The sequence below is a fragment of the Uranotaenia lowii genome, chromosome 2 (genome assembly GCF_029784155.1).
Source record: "Uranotaenia lowii strain MFRU-FL chromosome 2, ASM2978415v1, whole genome shotgun sequence".
Taxonomy (NCBI): Eukaryota; Metazoa; Arthropoda; class Insecta; order Diptera; family Culicidae; genus Uranotaenia; species Uranotaenia lowii.
The window spans coordinates 123,016,168-123,039,474 of NC_073692.1; the positions used below are offsets into that span (position 1 = coordinate 123,016,168).

At 29.9% G+C, this 23,307-nt stretch overlaps 1 protein-coding gene across 1 annotated transcript in view; it reads left to right on the top strand.

Moving 5' to 3' along the window:
• LOC129741820 (uncharacterized) overlaps positions 1-23,307 on the top strand; it is a 141,813-nt gene that overhangs the window by 97,978 nt on the left and 20,528 nt on the right. Inside the window, exon 6 of the mRNA XM_055733611.1 lies at positions 4,633-4,825. Coding sequence (XP_055589586.1) covers positions 4,633-4,825 — 193 coding nt within the window. The remainder of the gene's footprint in view (positions 1-4,632; positions 4,826-23,307) is intronic.

A 23,307-nucleotide genomic window follows, 5' to 3' on the forward strand; every position in this document is an offset into this window, starting at 1 on the left:
GTCGTCCATATTAACTGTTCGCTGTTTTTGCGATATTGACGTTATTATACATCGTATTCAGCTGAAAATTGATACACGATAGTTTTGAGTGACGTGCAATCGATTTGAGGTATCAAATTCAATTTAAGGGGCTGGCAAAAGGGGTCGTCCATAGAAACTTTTCAATATCTTAGTGATATTGACGTTTTTATATATCGGATTGGGATGAAAATTTGCACATGGAAGTTATTAGGGACAAACAATTGATTTCACTTATCCAAATTAAAAACAGGGGTCGGCCAAGGGGGTCGTCCATATTAACTATTCACTGTTAATGCGATATTGTCGTTATTATACATCAGATTCAGATGAAAATTGGTACACGAGAGTTTTGAGGGACGAGCAATGGATTTCAGGTATTAAATTCAGTGTAAGGGGCCGGCAAAGGGGGTCGTCCATATGACCCTTTCAATATTTTTGCAATATCGTCGTTATTTGACATCGGATGGTAATGAAAATTTCCCACACGGTAGTTTTCGGGGACGGGCAGTCGATTTCAGATGTCAAATGGTTTGTCAGGGGTCGACGAAAGGGGTCGTCCATATTCATTAATTTTTCACTGTTTTTAGCAATATTGACGTTATTATGCAATGGATTGCTTTGAAAATTTGCACACGGGAGTTTTGAGGGAAGGGCAATGACAAAAGAAGAAATTGATATTTTGTTCCTTATACTGATATTGAGAAATAATTTTAATGTTTTGAATTTGAATGATGCCAAGCTACGGAAAATGGATGGATTTCACAGTGTTTCACCGATTTTTGGGAAATTATTTTCATTTTAAGATCACCATTGGTTATTGATTCTCAGACAATCCCACCCAGACTTTCTGAATTTAATTAAATTTGCAAAACAAATAAATTTGTTTCCTTCAAATGTCATACTTGACTTGACATTTATTGTATTTGTATTGTATTGTACTAAATGTGTGGGATCATAAGAATTTTTCGAGAGGTAAATCATATGAAAAACTTTCTTTTGAGCAACAATTAGTAAGAAAAACTTAAGAATTTTCCAGTCTCATATTCAATATTTAGGAAAGTTTAACTACATAACGACTCCTACAACAATTTTAATATAATTTTCCAATCAGAGTTGGAGTTTTTTTGCATGAAATCAATTCCTAACTATTTATGAATTCCATCAAGAATTTAAAAAAGTACTAATTTTTCGTGTATTTGAAATTACTTCTGCATTTTAACTGAAAATAATGTAACTCTGAATGATTTAATAATATTGCGAATTTAATAATAAATATTCTGAATAATTTAAAATTTGTCAACCCAAAAGCAAATTATTCCAATTTTAATTAAACAATATTATTTGTGCACTCATTCTGAAATCTAGTCGATTGTCTCTCTAATATTCTATCTCAATCTTCGAACAAATAGTAAGATTGACTAAACTAAAACTAGAAGCTAAAAGCTCAAAAATTTTAGTATGCATTCAAATGATTCTGAAATTCTTCAAAATGACTGGTAACGGGAAATTTTTATAACATAATATTTTAAACTAAAAAAATTACGCCTTAAAGTATGCAATGAATTTAGGGTAGTAGACAATCTTTTAGAATTCACTTTGTCTGATACCTACAAACTGTGAAATGAGAACTTATATGACAAAAAATAATCAAGGCACTTTTTATCTTTGGATTTTTGCTTAGGGCCAGGGCACTCTGAATAAAAGATCAAGTCTTCTTGAATAAAGGATCAAGTATTCTTAATCTTAAAAAATATCACTTTTTTATCTCACAAAAATGCTTCTAGTTCATTTATGGCTTAATGTATCGTTATAACTTTTAGAGCATATAAACTTGAAACCACATGCTGTCAGAAAATGCATAGGACGAGGAGTTGCTAAATTTTCCCAAAAAGATATGATGAAAGTAAGAAAAATATCAAGTATCCCCTTTCTCCCCTTTATTTATCTGAAAAAAATGATTGAATCAACACCCAAGAAATTGAATTGACCACAGCCCGTGGCCAAGAGGATAACGTTCAAGTCTTCTAAGCCAACGGTCATGAGATCGATTCCCGGTTACGGCATACATAGTACATATTCTGTGGGTTAGTGATTTTAGCATTTGTAAGATACTAGCCACCATATCCACAAACAATGTATGTTTAATGTTAAGTTAAAGGAATCTTTTTGATAAAACGTCCATTTTTATGGAGATCCTATATATGTTTGTGTTCGTTTTTCTAAGTAATTTTTTTAAGTTAAAATTTATGCATTATGTGCATCAAGTTATGTCGTGCGACGGAAAACTGTGAAGATTAAAATTTTGAATCAACATTTTTAATTTACTTATAGACTTAAAATACCTATCATATGTATCTGATTTGAAAGCAAACAGATTTAAGACTGAACGAGAAGCCCTGGTTACAATCATTCACCACAAAGTAAACAAAAAAACTTTCGTTCGGCTTTTTGAAAACATTTTTTAAGAATTTTTTTTGTACTGGTAATTTTCATGAACATCTTATGACATTTAAAGTGATTTTATTATTCTCATCTCTCATCTCTCTCCCAACGTCTGTTTCAAAAATATTTCGTATTCTAAAGTAAGTTGAGAACTCTTTCACTCTTTATAATTTACAACGCCGAATTCGCAACCATTCCGTGCGCCCATGTTGAAATATCATTTAAACTATTCAGTTTCATAACTTATATCTCCTAATAGGAATAAGTTAGCATAAAATTCATAAATTTTTTACTCATAAATACAAGTTAAGTTTAAGAGACATTTATCACCTTCAATTACTTAATTAATCAAATGGACGTGTATTCAATCTTACATAACTTTTACAAATGTTGACGAAATTTCGCTACATTTTGACAGAGCGTGTTATTCAAAATAAACTACAAAACATACAAATAAAATTGGAAGTCAAGTGTTTAAGCGCCACACAGCGATCAATTCGAGTACTTTTGCCACAATTCTTCACAACTTCATTTCGAAAATCAGTAATTTCATAACGAATGACTCACTTCCGCCCACGATAAATCTACTAAGGCTGATTATTTTGAATGTAGATTGTAAATAAAACCAAAAACGGGTATTTGTATCTTGTTTGAGTTATAGGACTGTGAATTAAACCAGTAATTTTGGCTGTTCACGATTCGCGTGCTCATGGTGAAATTTATTTCGCTTATTAAAAGAGCTTGTTAAATAAAAATATACACTGATTTGTATGAACTCAAAATTCATGAATAGTCGTATATTGTGCGAATGTTTAAAATGAAGAATAAGTATAAGACATTAAACAAACAAAGTGTCAAACCAGTTAGTTGCATTGCAGATTTCCGAAATTCTTATCTGAAAAATGCAATGATTGGCATACGTTGGTATAATTGCGGTGAATCCGTGCACCCATGGTGGATTACCTACATACCTACTTACAACTCAACACAAGGGAAATTTTTCTCTTGTCGATTCCTTGTTTAGAGCTTCATTATCACATCCAAAAGCTGCAGAATGCCGACCTCTTATCTAGGTTACAGTATCGAATTATACGAACAATACAGAACTATTTTTAGGAGGATACTTGTTTCTTTAAAAAATATTCCACCGTATTACTCTGAAGCGATTGCAAATTCAACTTGATAAATTTTGATCTGAAATGAACCTTATTGAATCTAACCAAAGCAAGTGTCTATCGATTGCTGGTTGATGGATTAGAATAAATCGTAAAATAAACCAACCGGAAAAACCATCCATAGACTGTGGCTTCTACATTAGACTGAGTCGATTTGGGGTCATTTTTTATTTTTTATTTTTTTGAAAGCTTCTTTTCGGTTCAAAACTAATCAATAATTTTTTGTAGCATTTTGAAGTAACGTTTACATGAGAAAATTTGAACATTTAGGTTTGTGTGGGAAAATTAAATATTATGTACTGAAAAACCAACACCATTTTTGTTCCTTTCGTAGACCAGAGCCTGCAAATGGTTTTTGTGTCAATTTATAAATTCTTTAAAGATAATATTCAGTTGAACAAATTTGCTGAACGTCATAACTTCGTATCTTGTTATACACAAAATTATTAGCTGTTAGACAGGGGACAGGGGTATAACTTTTGGCATTGAAAAACAATAAATTTAATTGACATCACTGCTGGGTGCCTAGGGAGGTATTGCATGACTACTTTGAATGCAACACTTTGCAAGGCACCCAGCAGTGATGTAAATTGAATTATTTGTTTGTCAATGCAAAAATATTTACCCCTGTTAAATAACTAATAACTTTTTTGCCCAATTAGATACAAAGTTACGATCTTAAGTAAAGTTGTTCAACGGAAAATTTCCTTCAGAATCTGATTTTTCATTACAAAAAATGCAATTTTGCCATACAAACCTAACAGATATAATTTACTCATGTTAACGTTACTTGAAAATTCATCAAAAAATCATTGTTGATTTTTGAACCAAAACTAAGCTTTTAAGACCCTACGGTTTGAGAAATTCAAAATTGACCCAAAATCGACTCAGTCCAATCTACATGCCGTTACGAGAGCAATTTTTCAAAGCAAAAGTTTAAATAAAAACCAGCCATTCTGTGTTATCCCAAACTAACAACCTCTTCTGATTGCAGCTCAAATGTGAGGCATCGATACACCAGATCTACCACGAGAGCACCGAACAGCTTCTGGAGGAGGACCGGCCCCGAATATTGGCCACCGGATCGTCGAGCGGCCAGGCCAACATGAATCTCTTCCACAGCAGCGTCTATGATGGGGAGCTGACGGACCAGGGCGATCGGTATCTCACCATGAACGGATACAAAGGTGGGTTAGATAGTGGAAAAAAGGGGGAGGAACCGGAAGCAGGAAACCGGAAAGGGACTGGCTCTGGAGCAAACAACTTTTGAAGTACTATCAAGTACTGGAGAAGAACCCTAGTCCCTGCTAGCCGGTGTTTGGAGAACCTCAATCCCATAAAACCAAAACTAACTATTTTCTAGGGACGACGTTGGGTTATGGAAAATTGTTGTTGTTGGTAACTACATAATACAGAAATGATGCATATCTCATCATAAATCTTGTTTCTGCCCTGGAGTAGCAATAACTGCTTGCTGGTAGCTTTTCATTAAATACAACCAACCTCGAAAATGTATCTAGAGCTGATGCTGCGATTGTGATGCAATGATAATTTTACAACTTTTCGCTTGAAGCGGTTCGCTTTAACAGCTTCTGAAACTTAGGTTTCTTTAGCGTAGTTTAACAGGGTTGGATATAATCGAGTGCGTCGCATGGTCAACTCAAGAAACGTGGAGTTTTTAAGGTTTCAAGTGTCAGTAAATTTTACCCTGTCGCATTTTATTCAGTGTCCATCTTTTCGCTGGGTTATTTTTTATGTTTTGTTTTACACAGATTATTGATTCTTTTTTTTTATTTAACAAATTATTGAGAAATTAACGAGTGGTTAAGAATGGTAAACAACTTTTTTTCAAAGATTATTGAATCAATCGGTTACATGATTTCAGGGACAAATACGCGAAGTACGATGAAATAATAAATCAAATTTTGGAAAGCACATCAAGAAGTTTTCAGAACTTCTGTTAGTATATAATACAGACCTCGTTCGTTTTTGGCAACATTTAACTTTGGCAACATTTGATTTTGGTAACATCCGATTTCGGTTCATGGGCCAAAATCGAACGGTTTTTAGAAAGAACATTGCTTTCTTATAGTTTTCGCTGTGAAAGGACCAATACACTAAAGTTTATTTTTACGCGTTAACTTATGGGACTTGGAACATTTTCTCTCAAAAAACGTGTTGATTCGCGAGAGCCGTGTAGAACAATCATAAATGTCCATGGCAAAAAACCACGTAAAAAGAAGTCGTGTTAGAAAAACTGAGAAAAATCAAACCGCGTAAAAAAAACCTTAGTGTATTGTTAAGACAAGCATTATAAATGGGTTATACGTTCTTAAATGGTAATAAAATACAACAAAAAAAAAATCTTCACTAATGGAAAAAAGATGAAAATTTAATAAAATTTAAAAACCAATACAATTAAAAGACAAAAAATGATTATAAAGAACCAAAAAAAAATGAAGGGTGTCAAAAATAGCTAATACGCCAAAAAAAAAAACAAACATTTTAAACAAAACAAGAAAAGTGCAAAATTCATCAAAAATATGATAAAAAATAAAAAAATAATGAAAATGGTCAGAAATTAACTAAAAATTACGTAGATGATACAAACAATAGTTTTTTTTTTGTAGTAATAAGTAAAAAAAATCAGAAAAACCTGTTTGATTTTGGCAACGTTCGATTTAAGCAACACAAAATATACGGGCGTGTTTCCAAAATCGAAAGAGGTCAGCATGTAATAAATCAGACCTAGAAAATTCATTTACATTTTAAGCTTATCGTAAGAAATGGATTAATAAACAGGTTCAAAAAAATTGTTTCCGTTTAGTTTATCAGTTCGAACACCTTATTTATTTCACCCATTCCAAGCAGTCCTCAACTGGAGAACCGTTTTTTTTTTTGTTTCGATTATAGTTTTACCATCTTTATGGCATTCGCGACTCTATCAACGTGGCAGTTGGCGGATTGTTATTGAAAAACTTGTCCGGTACAACTGTGTTCGATGTTTACTCTTGGGCTCGAACTCACGGACATCGGCTCAGGAAGCAACAGACTTGCCAACTGAGCTATATCACAAGCCCGAGAACCGATATTTATTTTTCATTTCTCATCAAAATATTTTTTGTGACCTTTTTTTTAGAATTTAGTTTGTTATCGTTGTAATTTATAATTTTAAGAAGGAAAAAACTATATTAACAATTGATCTTTATATGAAAAATAACATTGTCAAAACTCTAGCGTTCCCAAAAAACAATATCGCAACATGATGTAAAGAAGCCATATTTTAAGTTTGATTTGGCATAGAGAATAATCAATGCAAGTTTACGCTCTAGAATCGGTGATATTCGTATTTATTTTCAAGTTTTCAATTCGTGATTCCTTGAAAGGTCACATATTGTTGAAACTTGGAAGTCTCTTCAAACTTTTTTAAAAGGAATTCTAAGCAATTTTTAGAATGGAAATCGGTTTAAAAGGTTGTTAGTTGAACTCGAGTGTGTTGTGACGTCACGAAAATTGATTTGCAGTTTTTCGAAAACGTTCAAGATTTTTTACTTCAATACTATGTATTGAAGTATTTTATCAATACAAGTTGAACATAACAATACGTTTCAATAAATAAATTCAATTACCAATTCTTCAAAAAAAAAATAAATAAAAGAAACTTGGTTTTATTCGCATAAATGCGGTTGTTTTAAACGTCTCTAACAAGAACATAAAAATAGCCCTTATTAAGCACTTCATTCAAGAATTTTAAACAAACTATCATAAAAATGAAATCCTCATATATTTGTTAATATAATCTTTGTCAATCATGAAGCAAGTAGTTGTATATGATTTGAATTAAAATAGATAAATTTCTTCGTATATCTATATAAAAATTAAAGATTGAGAGCGAAGGTTTCTAGGCCTACTGTTAAAATTTACAAGTTCTTAAATTTGGGGACAGTCGATATGACCCAGTATTATGTCAGATATAAAAGATGCATCAGACACAGCTCGAGGGGAAGACAGTGTTTGTAGACCAATAAGATTGCATCTGTTTTCGTATGCAGGAAGATTGACAGGATCGTTCCATGGTAGATTGCGGAGGGCGAAGCGTATGAATTTTCGTTGAATCTTTTCGATACGATCGATTGAGTTGTTATAACGAGGATTCCACACTACCGAGCAGTACTCTAAGTTAGATCGAACTAGTGCACAGAATAGAACTTTAAGGCATTGAATGTCTCTGAAATGCTTGGTTATTCTAAAAAGGAAACCGAGACATCTTGAAGCTTTAGTAACAATGTATGAGATATGATCTTTGAATTAAAGTTGTTGGTCGAACATGACACCTAGATCTTTAACTACGCTGCTTCCTTGTAAATGATATGATTGAACATTTTGTAGCATTTAGGACCATACGGTTCTCGCGACACCAATTCGAAAAGGCGTCCAATTGAAGTTGTAAAAACTCTGCATCTTTGGGGGTACGAATGGTAAAGTAGAGTTTAATATCGTCAGCGTAGGAAATATGCATACATCTCAGTGCGAGGTTTACGTCGTTCAGGTACAATAAAAATATGAATGGCCCTAAGTGAGATCCTTGAGGGACACCGGATGTTACGCGGAAAAGGTTTAGAGGTATGGTCTCCAATTTTAACTGAAATGTTTCGACCTGAAAGGTAGGTTTCGAGCTACCAGAGCATAGTCCCACAGATGCCTAGGCGAAAGAATTTAGCAATTGCTATTCTGTGATTGATTTTGTCGAAGGCGGCAGATAAATCGATATAGATAGCATCGACTTGGTGGCGTGCTTGGAGCGCATTAAAAATGTACTTAGAATAAACTACTAAATTGGAGCTAGTGGACTCTACTTCAAAGAATGTTTCAAAAAAATCCAAATCGAATTCCATATTCACATAAAATCCCACTAAAGAGACTTTGACCTGAATTAAAAAATGAAACTACTTAAAATATGCACTAGCAGAAGGTCTCATGCAAAATTTGGGCCAGATTATATTATGGAAAGGGGTCATGCAACAAACCTGAAGTTTGTATGCAATTATGCCGATTTTGTACGTGATGAACAAATAAAAATGGGTTAGTGGGGAATCATGAGCTACTTTTTTTCATTATTCCAAAATTTTTTTATTATAAAAAATAAAATGAAAATAAAAACTGATACGGTTTCCTATAGTTTTAAGGTATCATTAGACATTTGTTTTTAATTTAAAAAAGTTATTTTCCCTAAGTTCTGACTCTGACTATTTAAAAAAGTAATATTTTATGGATTATTAAAAGTGGTGGGGAATCGTGGGCCACTTAAATTGACCAAATAACAAGTTTATGAATTGACCCAAAATTGTAATTTCAAAACTCATTTTGTTGTTTTAAAGCAATTTCAGATGATGAAATAAAACAAAGATGGTTGTGTATGTTCGAATAGATTCAAAAACCTGGCTCGTAAACGTTTTGGCAAAATTCCTTATATAGGATGGGCAAAATATTTGACATAACTCTTCATAACACATGAAAATTTTATAGATAAGGAAAAAGTATTTTAAGACCTGGATGTATATAAAAACATAAAAAATATAGGTGCCCTAAGATACCCCAAAAAATGTGGTCCACGATTTCCCACAAGCTATGATTTGCAAATTGGTTGCGTTTGTGTGGTTTATTGATGTTTCATAATAAATTCCTTTTCCACGTGAAAGAACATGACAAAACTAAGATCATAAACGCATGAGCAATGAGCATGTTTTTGTTATCAACTTTAGGTTTCCCATCGATGCAATTAGCGGATGCTTTTTTAAATATGTATGCATGTAAATTTTTCTAACTTTTTTTTAGCTTGAAAAATAAAGGAAGCATATGATGCATATTTATGTCAACAACATATAAAAAATATGCTTACGCAAAGAGATGGCGCTGACAATTGGATTGAGAATTTAATCACAACACACATCTGAGATATTCAGACTTTTTTTTAGTGAATTAAGCATTAATTTTAAGATTAAGGTACACCGGAGCAAGTGCAAACGGTTTTCACCATAGTTCAACTTTCACATGTCCTAGAAAAATATATATATCTTCAAACATTATGAATCATCGTCCGTTGCATCTCTCAAATAATTTTCAACAAATTCCCGTTGAAAGTGAAAAATTAAAAAATACTGATAAAAAGCAACGGCACTTTTGTGAAAAAATTTCTAAGTTTGCACTTGCCCCATTTATGAAAAACTATCATAAATTTTCTCCTTTCACTTGAATATCAATCCTAAACATTCACCTTTCAACGAAAAATCGGATTTGAATGCCCTTTTTTGTAGCCAAAAAAAGCTAAACAAAAACACACTTTTCATGTCTAATACGTACTTGAATTCGTGTGTCATCAGACAGTGCCGTGTTAATAGTGAATGATTTAATGAAAACATCTACGTCAGATTGTTTGTTTGGGCCTTAACAACAACTTTTAGAAGAACAAATATTTTTTAAATTTTTTTAACAGAGAAAAGTTGATCGTTTGCACTTGCCCCTGTGTACCTTATAGTTTTATTTATTCCATGCAGCTGTACATAAAATTTCGTGTCGTCACAACGCTCTGCAAAACCCGGTTTTAAAAAAATGGCTCAATTCGACTCAATTTGGAACAGTTAATCAAGCTGTTTGGATAGGAGTTATATTCGACCAATTTTTTTTTTAAATCAGCGGATAGATCTTGGTTTCATCTTTCCAATGATGATTTTTTGAATATTTTAGAGTTAATTCTACTAACTCCAGGGCTGATTTACTGAAGCAAGAATTCTGATATTGAGCGGAACCGTTTTGTACTGTAAACATCTTTAATAGCTCTCATTCCTAATCTTTGTGTAACTGTTAAAACTTCAATTAATTTTCATCTTTAAAGAATTTTAAGTTCACCAGTTTATGTTTAAAAAAAACTGTATATTGCCTTAAATCAAGGTATTTTTGAAAAAAATTCTGATTTTTTCGATTTTACTCTAAAATTCTGTTATGAGTTTCTGTGATGCTAATTCCTTTAATATCATTGAAAACTCTTGATAAATTGAGTCTTTTGTATATTTGAGGTGGGAAAAATAAGTTAACATCGAAATTCTTTTGATTCTTTTGTAACTCAAAGTAAGAAACCGCAATTTTATATTGACCAAAAAAATTATATTTAAGAAAACCCATTATAAAAATTCTGTGAAATCTATTTTTCTGAATATTTCTGAATTCTGTGTTCTGTGACACAGATTCTGTTTTAAAAATTTGCTCAAAATGTTGTGAAATAAACGTTTTCTGTGATTTCGGCAGCCTTGCTCTAAACAACTCATTCATAGAATAAAGTTTATAACAAATTTCAGTTTCTTATGAATAACGACAAAATTTATTTAAATAAAAATTATAGAAATGTTAAGAATTTAGCTCAATTGATAAAACAATTATTTCAAAACAAGTTCCCATGAGTCCGAGCTCAAGTGTAAACATCAAATACTAGGGAATCGAATAGGTTTGCAATACCAGGCCACCAATTGAATTGTTAAGTATTGTAAAATAACTATCCGGTGTGCTTTGCTACCCTTTGTAGCAATGAAGGAATTTGAGCTAAAAATAATTTGAATTTTTGTTTCTTAGTATATCGTTTTCAATTGGAATTTCAACATCAAGAACAACATCTTTAAATGAAAGCTGCTTCTTAATGTTCGAATAGTAATGACAATGAAGATTGATTCTTATTCTGAAATAATGACTTATCTTTAGGCTGGAACAAATATTAATTTCTTCTTTTGTAACCTCCTTCCCCCCCCCCCCCCCTCCCTAGAAATTTCCAAAAACTCGAAGGGGGAAATAAATAAAATATGAAGTATTTAATGTAAATTTCGAAAAAAAAATTCAAGAACCTAAAAGATTACAAGACAAAAAAAAAACAAATTTATTTCACCTTTTGTATTCTTGATTTAATTGAACTTTTCGATAAAAAATTAATTGTTTTTTGAGGTTCTGTGCAATGATATTGCATGCAACTTTGTTGCATACAAGCTTTCGTGAAATTCATTCCAATTTATTTGTTTTTCACATTATTTTTTATTGTCCCCCCCCCCCCCTCCCCTCGCGATGTTCCAACTCCAAGTGACAAAAGAAGGATTTGAAATTTGTTCCGACCTTATTTGCTTCATAAGTTCTTGAATTATGTTAAAAAATATGTATGAAAGCCTTCTCTTCCCGTTTTTCACTCTGAAAGAAAGAATCAAAAAACATTTCTTGTACCCCAAAAAATTTAACTTTTTGTATGCCTAGTTTGGTACGCTGTGACACCAATTGAAGTAATTTTTGGTTCTATTCGAACTTAATTTCACATCTTTTCTGTCCCTTAAGCTAATATCAAAAGAATAATACAAAAGTGCAGCATACATTCAGGGGTAAAAACCACGTGTGAGACTTAAGGCATAAGGCAGCGCACCTAAGTAGGGTTAGTTGCGCTATTTTGGACCTTTTAAGCGGTGGTTTTTAAATAATCATGTTTTTCTCATAAATTTTCAGGAAATTCGTTTATTAGTCATGATCTTATCTGCAAGTTTCAATGAAAATTTTCAACATATGTTTCGCCGCTATTGAGAGATTTGCAAAGATATGGATGATAAAAATATCCAACTTTGAACCTACTGTTCCTATTTTGGTACTGGACCGGTTCCTTTTATTGGATCTAGAACTAAAATTCTCATAAAAAGTATGATTTTTCGAAAATAAATAAACAAATTCATTGAACATGTAGTTTTCAATAAATTTTTACCATAAAAAAGTATTACAGCTTTTTAACATAAAAAAAAACTAAAATTTCTGTCATGAATATCACAAAAAAAAAATTCTTCGACAGCTCTATCAGCAGAATAGCTGAAACATTTTTGTGTTTACTTACTTGCAGTTTATTTGCGTAAAGCTGGCAAAAAATGTTAGAAATATTGGTTCTGAATTATGTCCCAATTATAAATTCGCAGCTCTGTTGATTTCTTGGTATTGAAACAAAGTATTGGTGATGTCAGGTCTAAACATGGAACATCAAAGTCGAAAGTTTCCTATATTTGGACCCTTAGCAATTTTTCCGAGTTTTCCATTGATTTTCATAAATTTTAAGAAAAATAGGTAGTACGGTTCATATTCTTCACAGTGAAGGTAATTTTCCTTTAAACTTTGGCTTGGACAGTAAAAAATCGTGATTTTTCCTTAAACACTCTAATTTCTTAAAATGCGTCCCACTAATTGAGCTGTCTGATTTACCACTGATGAGGAGGTACATTTTTAAAAACGTTGAAAATTTTATCAGAGAGACTTTTAATGGCAAAAAATAGTATTGTAGGATTCAGGAAGAATAAGAGTTCATTGTGTGCATACGAATATCTTTATTCTTTACCAGCAAAATGACTTATTTACAATTTTCGGCACTTTAGGACTAAAGTAGGCTCTAGGTCCAAAGTAGGAGCACTCACCCTAGTGGTTTATTTTGGAAGCTAGTAGTTTCGCTCAAGATCAAATATTTAAAAAAAAAACTGCGCGATGATTTGATTTTTTAATATAAAACTTGTTACACAAAACCCGAATAATACTTTTTATGAGTTTTTCTACCATTTTATTCATTAAGAATCAGTGTATAACGGTCAAGGGTTACATAAATTGACGTTCAAAGTCAGCATAGACTGGTGAAAACTACAGCAGAAATGCGTATGTTTCTGAAGCTTCTGATAACTTTATTTCTTTCCATAAATTTTAGCCAAAATGACAAAGCTTGTAAGAAAAGTTCTGGAAATAGTGTTTTTTCGACATTTCGATAAGATTCATAAATAATCATTTCCTAGATTCTAGGAAAAGTTAATGGTTCTGCTCAAGATCCTCATTTGAAACAAACAGTTTTTTTTCTTGCCTCAGTTTGCTGATTTGGAAACCTTTTATTGGAACTCTGAAGCTCTCATTTTAATGCATCAGTATGGTTCAGTGGTAGCGTGCGCGCCTCTCAACCGGCAGGTTGAGGTTTGATTCTCCAAGCTGTACCCAAACTTTTCAAAACTTGTACAAGTTTGGGAATAATACATGAAAGTTTGAGTGCAAGGTAGGAGACAATGGAACCTTGTATACAAGTATTGAGTCCAAAGCAAACATTGTACGAAAGCTTGTATGCATATTTGTTTCATTTTTTTTGCATTTCTGGTGGTCTACACTGCCGATCAAAAGTTTGGCATAACCCCCTCAAATATATGAAAAATTTGATCGGCCATAGCTCAGCCATCTTATTACATACCTATTGAAATTCTTTTGATCTCATTCAAGAGATCGTGAGCAAAAACTTCTTTGTATGTGTTTGACAAAATGTTAATATTAAGTTTATATGACTCAAATTTAGTTCAAGGTGAGGTGGCCAAATTTTAAAATTTGAGTTGCATTTGAGTCCTTATTTTATACCTACTTATTGAAATACACTTGTTTAATTTTGTGCAAAAATTTGCAATGTGCTTAAGCTGTAGCTTCTTAAATCATTGTCCAAGAGTTTGAGATCATCCGCTAGTATGGTGTAACGGCCAAAAGTTTGGAATCAGTCTTCTACAACATGCATTTTGATTTCACATGTATCTCTGTTATCAAACAATGAATTGTTTATCGAGTTAGCTGATTTGGAAGCTAATTATTTGAATTTGCCTTATGTATATTTGATTGAAATGTTTTTAAACACTAACCTCCTTAGAACTTCAGCTTAAGTTGCATCATTTTCTGATGATTTTTACCAAATAATCCGACCGTTAAAAAAAATATGCCAATTTTTTTGAGCATAACCTAGTTGTCTTACAAGTTATTGCAGATCTTGAATGAGATCCTAGCGTTTTTATTAAAAAAAATAAATAGGAGGTTGAAATGGGTGGTTCAGGATTTTATACTTTCCATATATCTGAAACAAGTAAACAAACTTAAAACACTAAGAACCTCAAATAATTGTTTGATTTTTATTAAAAAACAATCCGAATTCTTTAAATGAAATAATTACAGCTGTGTTAATCAAAAATTGAGGGAATTTTTCCATTATAGATAAAAATAATGACATATTTTGTTGTTTCGCAGCAAAAAGTTAACAATCACCAAGATAATCATTCACATGTGTTCTCCCACTATGCACTTTGTTTCAACTTTTCCAATTCTTTATAGTTTCAAAACCAGTGCTCTGAACATGAAACAATGCTGGTCTTGGCATTTAAAACCAGACACTGCCTGGTTTTTGAAATTGTGAATAGAAAGGTTGAATCATTACAGCTTGTTGTGAAAGGCAAGTTGAAAATTTTCGGAAGGATGAGTGGGGGTGGGAATAAAAGGTCATAAATTGTGATTTCAGGCTGCAAGCTCAACATTTGAGGATGTGGAATGTGAACGACTGTTTAGGCTCCTTGTGAAAATGTTTCACACTTGTAAAGTGAAATTTCATTTTTCGAAATTTATCCCCTCGCCTATTGTTCTGAGCAGTTCTAGAAATAGGAAAGCGTTCTCTCATGTAGGAAAAGGATTTTCAATCCATTTTCTGACGGAAGGAAACCCAGTAACGTTTCGATAGTTATTCTTCCAAAAATTCTCAACGCATAAATGTCTCTGGTCATGCATAAACAAATGGAACTAAGATGTTTCTTTGTGTTTTCAAGCATACCACAGCAAATCCTTTGAGTATTTTTTTTATAAAATTTTACTTCGTTACGCATTCAAACACAAAGAAAATTGTTAGGAAGGATCCAGATCAGGTTTAAAACTGCTCAAACGGCACAACTCAATGAAATTGTCCCATCTAGCTTTTTTGCAAATGCAAAGTAAAAGGAAGGCAACAAAAAAAATGAGATTCTAACTTTCCACAAAAAGATTTTCTCATCATCCGGACGCAGAGTGCTCCCCGCACCTTCTGGACGAGCTCTTTCAAAATAAGATTTACTTTTTTATCGCATTTTCGCACAACGGAAAACAGATTTTCACTAAATGACCTCAAAGTCAGTTTGCAAATAACCGTAACCGATTTTGGTCGTCATCGCTGGGTACTTTTTTTTCTCATCCCACTCTCCATTTTTCTTCCCCAAGTCTGTTGTTGTTGTAAGTTTTTTTTCTCCTTCTTACCTCTCTAAGCTCCCTTTCAAAGAAATTGTAAGCCCGCAGCAGTTTTCCGGATTTTTCTCATCCGCTTTCGTGCATTCGTTTTTATTAAATCCTTTTCATTGAGGGGCAGTGATTTCGTTCCGTGTACGACGTAACTATAATGGGCAGGGCATGGCGCTTTCCTTGTTTGGATGGCGACTTTTAAGTCGAGCGATAAAAGAAAATTTTTATTGCTCCGTGTAATGTGTAATAGATTTTGGCCCAAAAAAAGAGTCGCCTCACTGAAAGCTACACTAGCTTGAAGTTTATGAAAATTTTAACCGCAAAATTCTACTTCACGAACTCAAGGCAATTGTTTTTTTTTTGAGTTCAGTCACTTGAGATGATTGTATTCAAAATAATATTTAAATTAATTTTTTATTAAATTTTTTTTTATTTTATATTTTAAATCTTAAAAATTTAACTTTTTAAACAAATTAAATTAACGACATGTATCTTCAAAATAGAACAACCAAAATTTTAATATTTTAATCGTGGTAATTTCTAAATGAATAAAAAATTATATCTTTCTGACGACAATACCAAAACGGAGCCCTGATAAAAAGAATTATATTTCCAATGCATGTTATGTTTGGTATAGAAAATGTTTTCAAAATCCTCCATCGAAAATATGCACCCTTTAGCTTACCATTGAGCTAACAATGCAAAGTGAAAAATGGAAACTTGTTCCTCAAATCGCATTTTTTTTTATATACGACATCATTTCTATAACTATTGCTCATAAATTCAATTGATTTTTGTAGTCCTCGGGTTTCAAACACCAGAAACTAAAGTTCAACGTTTTTAGAATATATTTCTTCTATTTTTTACGGTCGCCATGTTAGGAAAAACTTTCTGCAAACGGAATCTTCTCTATTTTTTTTCTATCTGGAAGATGAAAATTCTGTTTGAAAACAAAATATAATATTTTCAATTATAAGGTTTAAAACATAATTGAAATGTGAAATTTGAAACACTTTTTTCAAAAAGTTTATCTCTGAAATAGGAGCATCTTAACAAATTTTTGAAATCCGTCCTGAATTGAACAGAATATTATAAATTAGTTTGAGTTCTTGTTTTGCTTATAAATCGTGTAGGTTCTCAAATTATCATCGTGTCGTGTGATTTATCTCAAATGTGACAATTTTTGATCTTTTAGGTGTAAAATCATCAAAATTAGATCCAAGGAAATATTGTTATTTAAGATAAAATAATTCAATTTAAATCTTTCTTAAAATAGTTTCAAAGAAAATTTCCCAATTTTTTAGTACTTGCTTAAAAAATTTTCTCAAATAACAATAAACCCCATCCAAATTACTTCCGTCTGAACGCTTTTCTCATAAGAAAAGCGCTGGAATGGAAAACGATTGGTCAACGAAGGACAAACCATTATCTCATAAGCTCCAAACCGGGGTTTCATCCCCTTGAAGAAAAAAACCTTACAAATCTGGGGCCAATCGGATCAATTTATTTGGAATTTCCCAGCGCTAAAGCAAAACCCCTTTTCCATAATTGTTAGCATTTTAAGGAATCACCTCAATTCAACCAGAAAAGGTCTTTTTTTTGTTGCTGTTCGAGAATTTTCGATCAACCCATCGTATTCGTGTAGGAAAAAAGATGGAAAAATTCGAAACTGCTGGAGATTCAGACCGATTTGTTGGGAACTGTTAAATGAAGAAACCTAACCCGTCGATGAACCTGAAGCTCTTTCAGCTCAGAATGAAGAAAAGTGGTAAACCAGCCAAATTTTTTAACAACGAATAGAACTCAACGGCTCAATCGGTTGGTTTGGCTTATTTTTTCAGGGGAAAAACCTTCTTGTGTCGAGATTAGACAGATTGTTGGTAACTATTTGAAAAAAAAAGCATTGAATTATTTTGATTTTAACAAACACTCATAGACAAAGAGAAAAAACGACAAAAATGCCACCAGGACGAAAATGCCACAATGACAAAAAATTACAAAAATGACAAAAATGACAAAAATGACAAAAATGACAAAAATGACAAAAATGACAAAAATGACAAAAATGACAAAAATGACAAAAATGACAAAAATAACAAAAATAACAAAAATAACAAAAATGACAAAAATGACAAAAATGACAAAAATGACAAAAATGACAAAAATGACAAAAATGACAAAAATGACAAAAATGACAAAAATGACAAAAATGACAAAAATGACAAAAATGACAAAAATGACAAAAATGACAAAAATGACAAAAATGACAAAAATGACAAAAATGACAAAAATGACAAAAATGACAAAAATGACAAAAATGACAAAAATGACAAAAATGACAAAAATGACAAAAATGACAAAAATGACAAAAATGACAAAAATGACAAAAATGACAAAAATGACAAAAATGACAAAAATGACAAAAATGACAAAAATGACAAAAATGACAAAAATGACAAAAATGACAAAAATGACAAAAATGACAAAAATGACAAAAATGACAAAAATGACAAAAATGACAAAAATGACAAAAATGACAAAAATGACAAAAATGACAAAAATGACAAAAATGACAAAAATGACAAAAATGACAAAAATGACAAAAATGACAAAAATGACAAAAATGACAAAAATGACAAAAATGACAAAAATGACAAAAATGACAAAAATGACAAAAATGACAAAAATGACAAAAATGACAAAAATGACAAAAATGACAAAAATGACAAAAATGACAAAAATGACAAAAATGACAAAAATGACAAAAATGACAAAAATGACAAAAATGACAAAAATGACAAAAATGACAAAAATGACAAAAATGACAAAAATGACAAAAATGACAAAAATGACAAAAATGACAAAAATGACAAAAATGACAAAAATGACAAAAATGACAAAAATGACAAAAATGACAAAAATGACAAAAATGACAAAAATGACAAAAATGACAAAAATGACAAAAATGACAAAAATGACAAAAATGACAAAAATGACAAAAATGACAAAAATGACAAAAATGACAAAAATGACAAAAATGACAAAAATGACAAAAATGACAAAAATGACAAAAATGACAAAAATGACAAAAATGACAAAAATGACAAAATGACAAAAATGACAAAAATGACAAAAATGACAAAAATGACAAAAATGACAAAAATGACAAAAATGACAAAAATTACAAAAATGACAAAAATGACAAAAATGACAAAAATGACAAAAATGACAAAAATGACAAAAATGACAAAAATGACAAAAATGACAAAAATAACAAAAATAACAAAAATAACAAAAATGACAAAAATGACAAAAATGACAAAAATGACAAAAATGACAAAAATGACAAAAATGACAAAAATGACAAAAATGACAAAAATGACAAAAATGACAAAAATGACAAAAATGACAAAAATGACAAAAATGACAAAAATGACAAAAATGACAAAAATGACAAAAATGACAAAAATGACAAAAATGACAAAAATGACAAAAATGACAAAAATGACAAAAATGACAAAAATGACAAAAATGACAAAAATGACAAAAATGACAAAAATGACAAAAATGACAAAAATGACAAAAATAACAAAAATAACAAAAATGACAAAAATGACAAAAATGACAAAAATGACAAAAATGACAAAAATGACAAAAATGACAAAAATGACAAAAATGACAAAAATGACAAAAATGACAAAAATGACAAAAATGACAAAAATGACAAAAATGACAAAAATGACAAAAATGACAAAAATGACAAAAATGACAAAAATGACAAAAATGACAAAAATGACAAAAATGACAAAAATGACAAAAATGACAAAAATGACAAAAATGACAAAAATGACAAAAATGACAAAAATGACAAAAATGACAAAAATGACAAAAATGACAAAAATGACAAAAATGACAAAAATGACAAAAATGACAAAAATGACAAAAATGACAAAAATGACAAAAATGACAAAAATGACAAAAATGACAAAAATGACAAAAATGACAAAAATGACAAAAATGACAAAAATGACAAAAATGACAAAAATGACAAAAATGACAAAAATGACAAAAATGACAAAAATGACAAAAATGACAAAAATGACAAAAATGACAAAAATGACAAAAATGACAAAAATGACAAAAATGACAAAAATGACAAAAATGACAAAAATGACAAAAATGACAAAAATGACAAAAATGACAAAAATGACAAAAATGACAAAAATGACAAAAATGACAAAAATGACAAAAATGACAAAAATGACAAAAATGACAAAAATGACAAAAATGACAAAAATGACAAAAATGACAAAAATGACAAAAATGACAAAAATGACAAAAATGACAAAAATGACAAAAATGACAAAAATGACAAAAATGACAAAAATGACAAAAATGACAAAAATGACAAAAATGACAAAAATGACAAAAATGACAAAAATGACAAAAATGACAAAAATGACAAAAATGACAAAAATGACAAAAATGACAAAAATGACAAAAATGACAAAAATGACAAAAATGACAAAAATGACAAAAATGACAAAAATGACAAAAATGACAAAAATGACAAAAATGACAAAAATGACAAAAATGACAAAAATGACAAAAATGACAAAAATGACAAAAATGACAAAAATGACAAAAATGACAAAAATGACAAAAATGACAAAAATGACAAAAATGACAAAAATGACAAAAATGACAAAAATGACAAAAATGACAAAAATGACAAAAATGACAAAAATGACAAAAATGACAAAAATGACAAAAATGACAAAAATGACAAAAATGACAAAAATGACAAAAATGACAAAAATGACACAAATGACAAAAATGACAAAAATGACAAAAATTACAAAAATTACAAAAATGACAAAAATGACAAAAATGACAAAAATGACAAAAATGACAAAAATGACAAAAATGACAAAAATGACAAAAATAACAAAAATAACAAAAATAACAAAAATGACAAAAGTGACAAAAATGACAAAAATGACAAAAATGACAAAAATGACAAAAATGACAAAAATGACAAAAATGACAAAAATGACAAAAATGACAAAAATGACAAAAATGACAAAAATGACAAAAATGACAAAAATGACAAAAATGACAAAAATGACAAAAATGACAAAAATGACAAAAATGACAAAAATGACAAAAATGACAAAAATGACAAAAATGACAAAAATGACAAAAATGACAAAAATGACAAAAATGACAAAAATGACAAAAATGACAAAAATGACAAAAATGACAAAAATGACAAAAATGACAAAAATGACAAAAATGACAAAAATGACAAAAATGACAAAAATGACAAAAATGACAAAAATGACAAAAATGACAAAAATGACAAAAATGACAAAAATGACAAAAATGACAAAAATGACAAAAATGACAAAAATGACAAAAATGACAAAAATGACAAAAATGACAAAAATGACAAAAATGACAAAAATGACAAAAATGACAAAAATGACAAAAATGACAAAAATGACAAAAATGACAAAAATGACAAAAATGACAAAAATGACAAAAATGACAAAAATGACAAAAATGACAAAAATGACAAAAATGACAAAAATGACAAAAATGACAAAAATGACAAAAATGACAAAAATGACAAAAATGACAAAAATGACAAAAATGACAAAAATGACAAAAATGACAAAAATGACAAAAATGACAAAAATGACAAAAATGACAAAAATGACAAAAATGACAAAAATGACAAAAATGACAAAAATGACAAAAATGACAAAAATGACAAAAATGACAAAAATGACAAAAATGACAAAAATGACAAAAATGACAAAAATGACAAAAATGACAAAAATGACAAAAATGACAAAAATGACAAAAATGACAAAAATGACAAAAATGACAAAAATGACAAAAATGACAAAAATGACAAAAATGACAAAAATGACAAAAATGACAAAAATGACAAAAATGACAAAAATGACAAAAATGACAAAAATGACAAAAATGACAAAAATGACAAAAATGACAAAAATGACAAAAATGACAAAAATGACAAAAATGACAAAAATGACAAAAATGACAAAAATGACAAAAATGACAAAAATGACAAAAATGACAAAAATGACAAAAATGACAAAATGACAAAAATGACAAAAATGACAAAAATGACAAAAATGACAAAAATGACAAAAATGACAAAAATGACAAAAATGACAAAAATGACAAAAATGACAAAAATGACAAAAATTACAAAAATGACAAAAATGACAAAAATGACAAAAATGACAAAAATGACAAAAATGACAAAAATGACAAAATTGACAAAAATGACAAAAATAACAAAAATAACAAAAATGACAAAAATGACAAAAATGACAAAAATGACAAAAATGACAAAAATGACAAAAATGACAAAAATGACAAAAATGACAAAAATGACAAAAATGACAAAAATGACAAAAATGACAAAAATGACAAAAATGACAAAAATGACAAAAATGACAAAAATGACAAAAATGACAAAAATGACAAAAATGACAAAAATGACAAAAATGACAAAAATGACAAAAATGACAAAAATGACAAAAATGACAAAAATGACAAAAATGACAAAAATGACAAAAATGGCAAAAATGACAAAAATGACAAAAATGACAAAAATGACAAAAATGACAATAATGACAAAAATGACAAAAATGACAAAAATGACAAAAATGACAAAAATGACAAAAATGACAAAAATGACAAAAATGACAAAAATGACAAAAATGACAAAAATGACAAAAATGACAAAAATGACAAAAATGACAAAAATGACAAAAATGACAAAAATGACAAAAATGACAAAAATGACAAAAATGACAAAAATGACAAAAATGACAAAAATGACAAAAATGACAAAAATGACAAAAATGACAAAAATGACAAAAATGACAAAAATGACAAAAATGACAAAAATGACAAAAATGACAAAAATGACAAAAATGACAAAAATGACAAAAATGACAAAAATGACAAAAATGACAAAAATGACAAAAATGACAAAAATGACAAAAATGACAAAAATGACAAAAATGACAAAAATGACAAAAATGACAAAAATGACAAAAATGACAAAAATGACAAAAATGACAAAAATGACAAAAATGACAAAAATGACAAAAATGACAAAAATGACAAAAATGACAAAAATGACAAAAATGACAAAAATGACAAAAATGACAAAAATGACAAAAATGACAAAAATGACAAAAATGACAAAAATGACAAAAATGACAAAAATGACAAAAATGACAAAAATGACAAAAATGACAAAAATGACAAAAATGACAAAAATGACAAAAATGACAAAAATGACAAAAATGACAAAAATGACAAAAATGACAAAAATGACAAAAATGACAAAAATGACAAAAATGACAAAAATGACAAAAATGACAAAAATGACAAAAATGACAAAAATGACAAAAATGACAAAAATGACAAAAATGACAAAAATGACAAAAATGACAAAAATGACAAAAATGACAAAAATGACAAAAATGACAAAAATGACAAAAATGACAAAAATGAC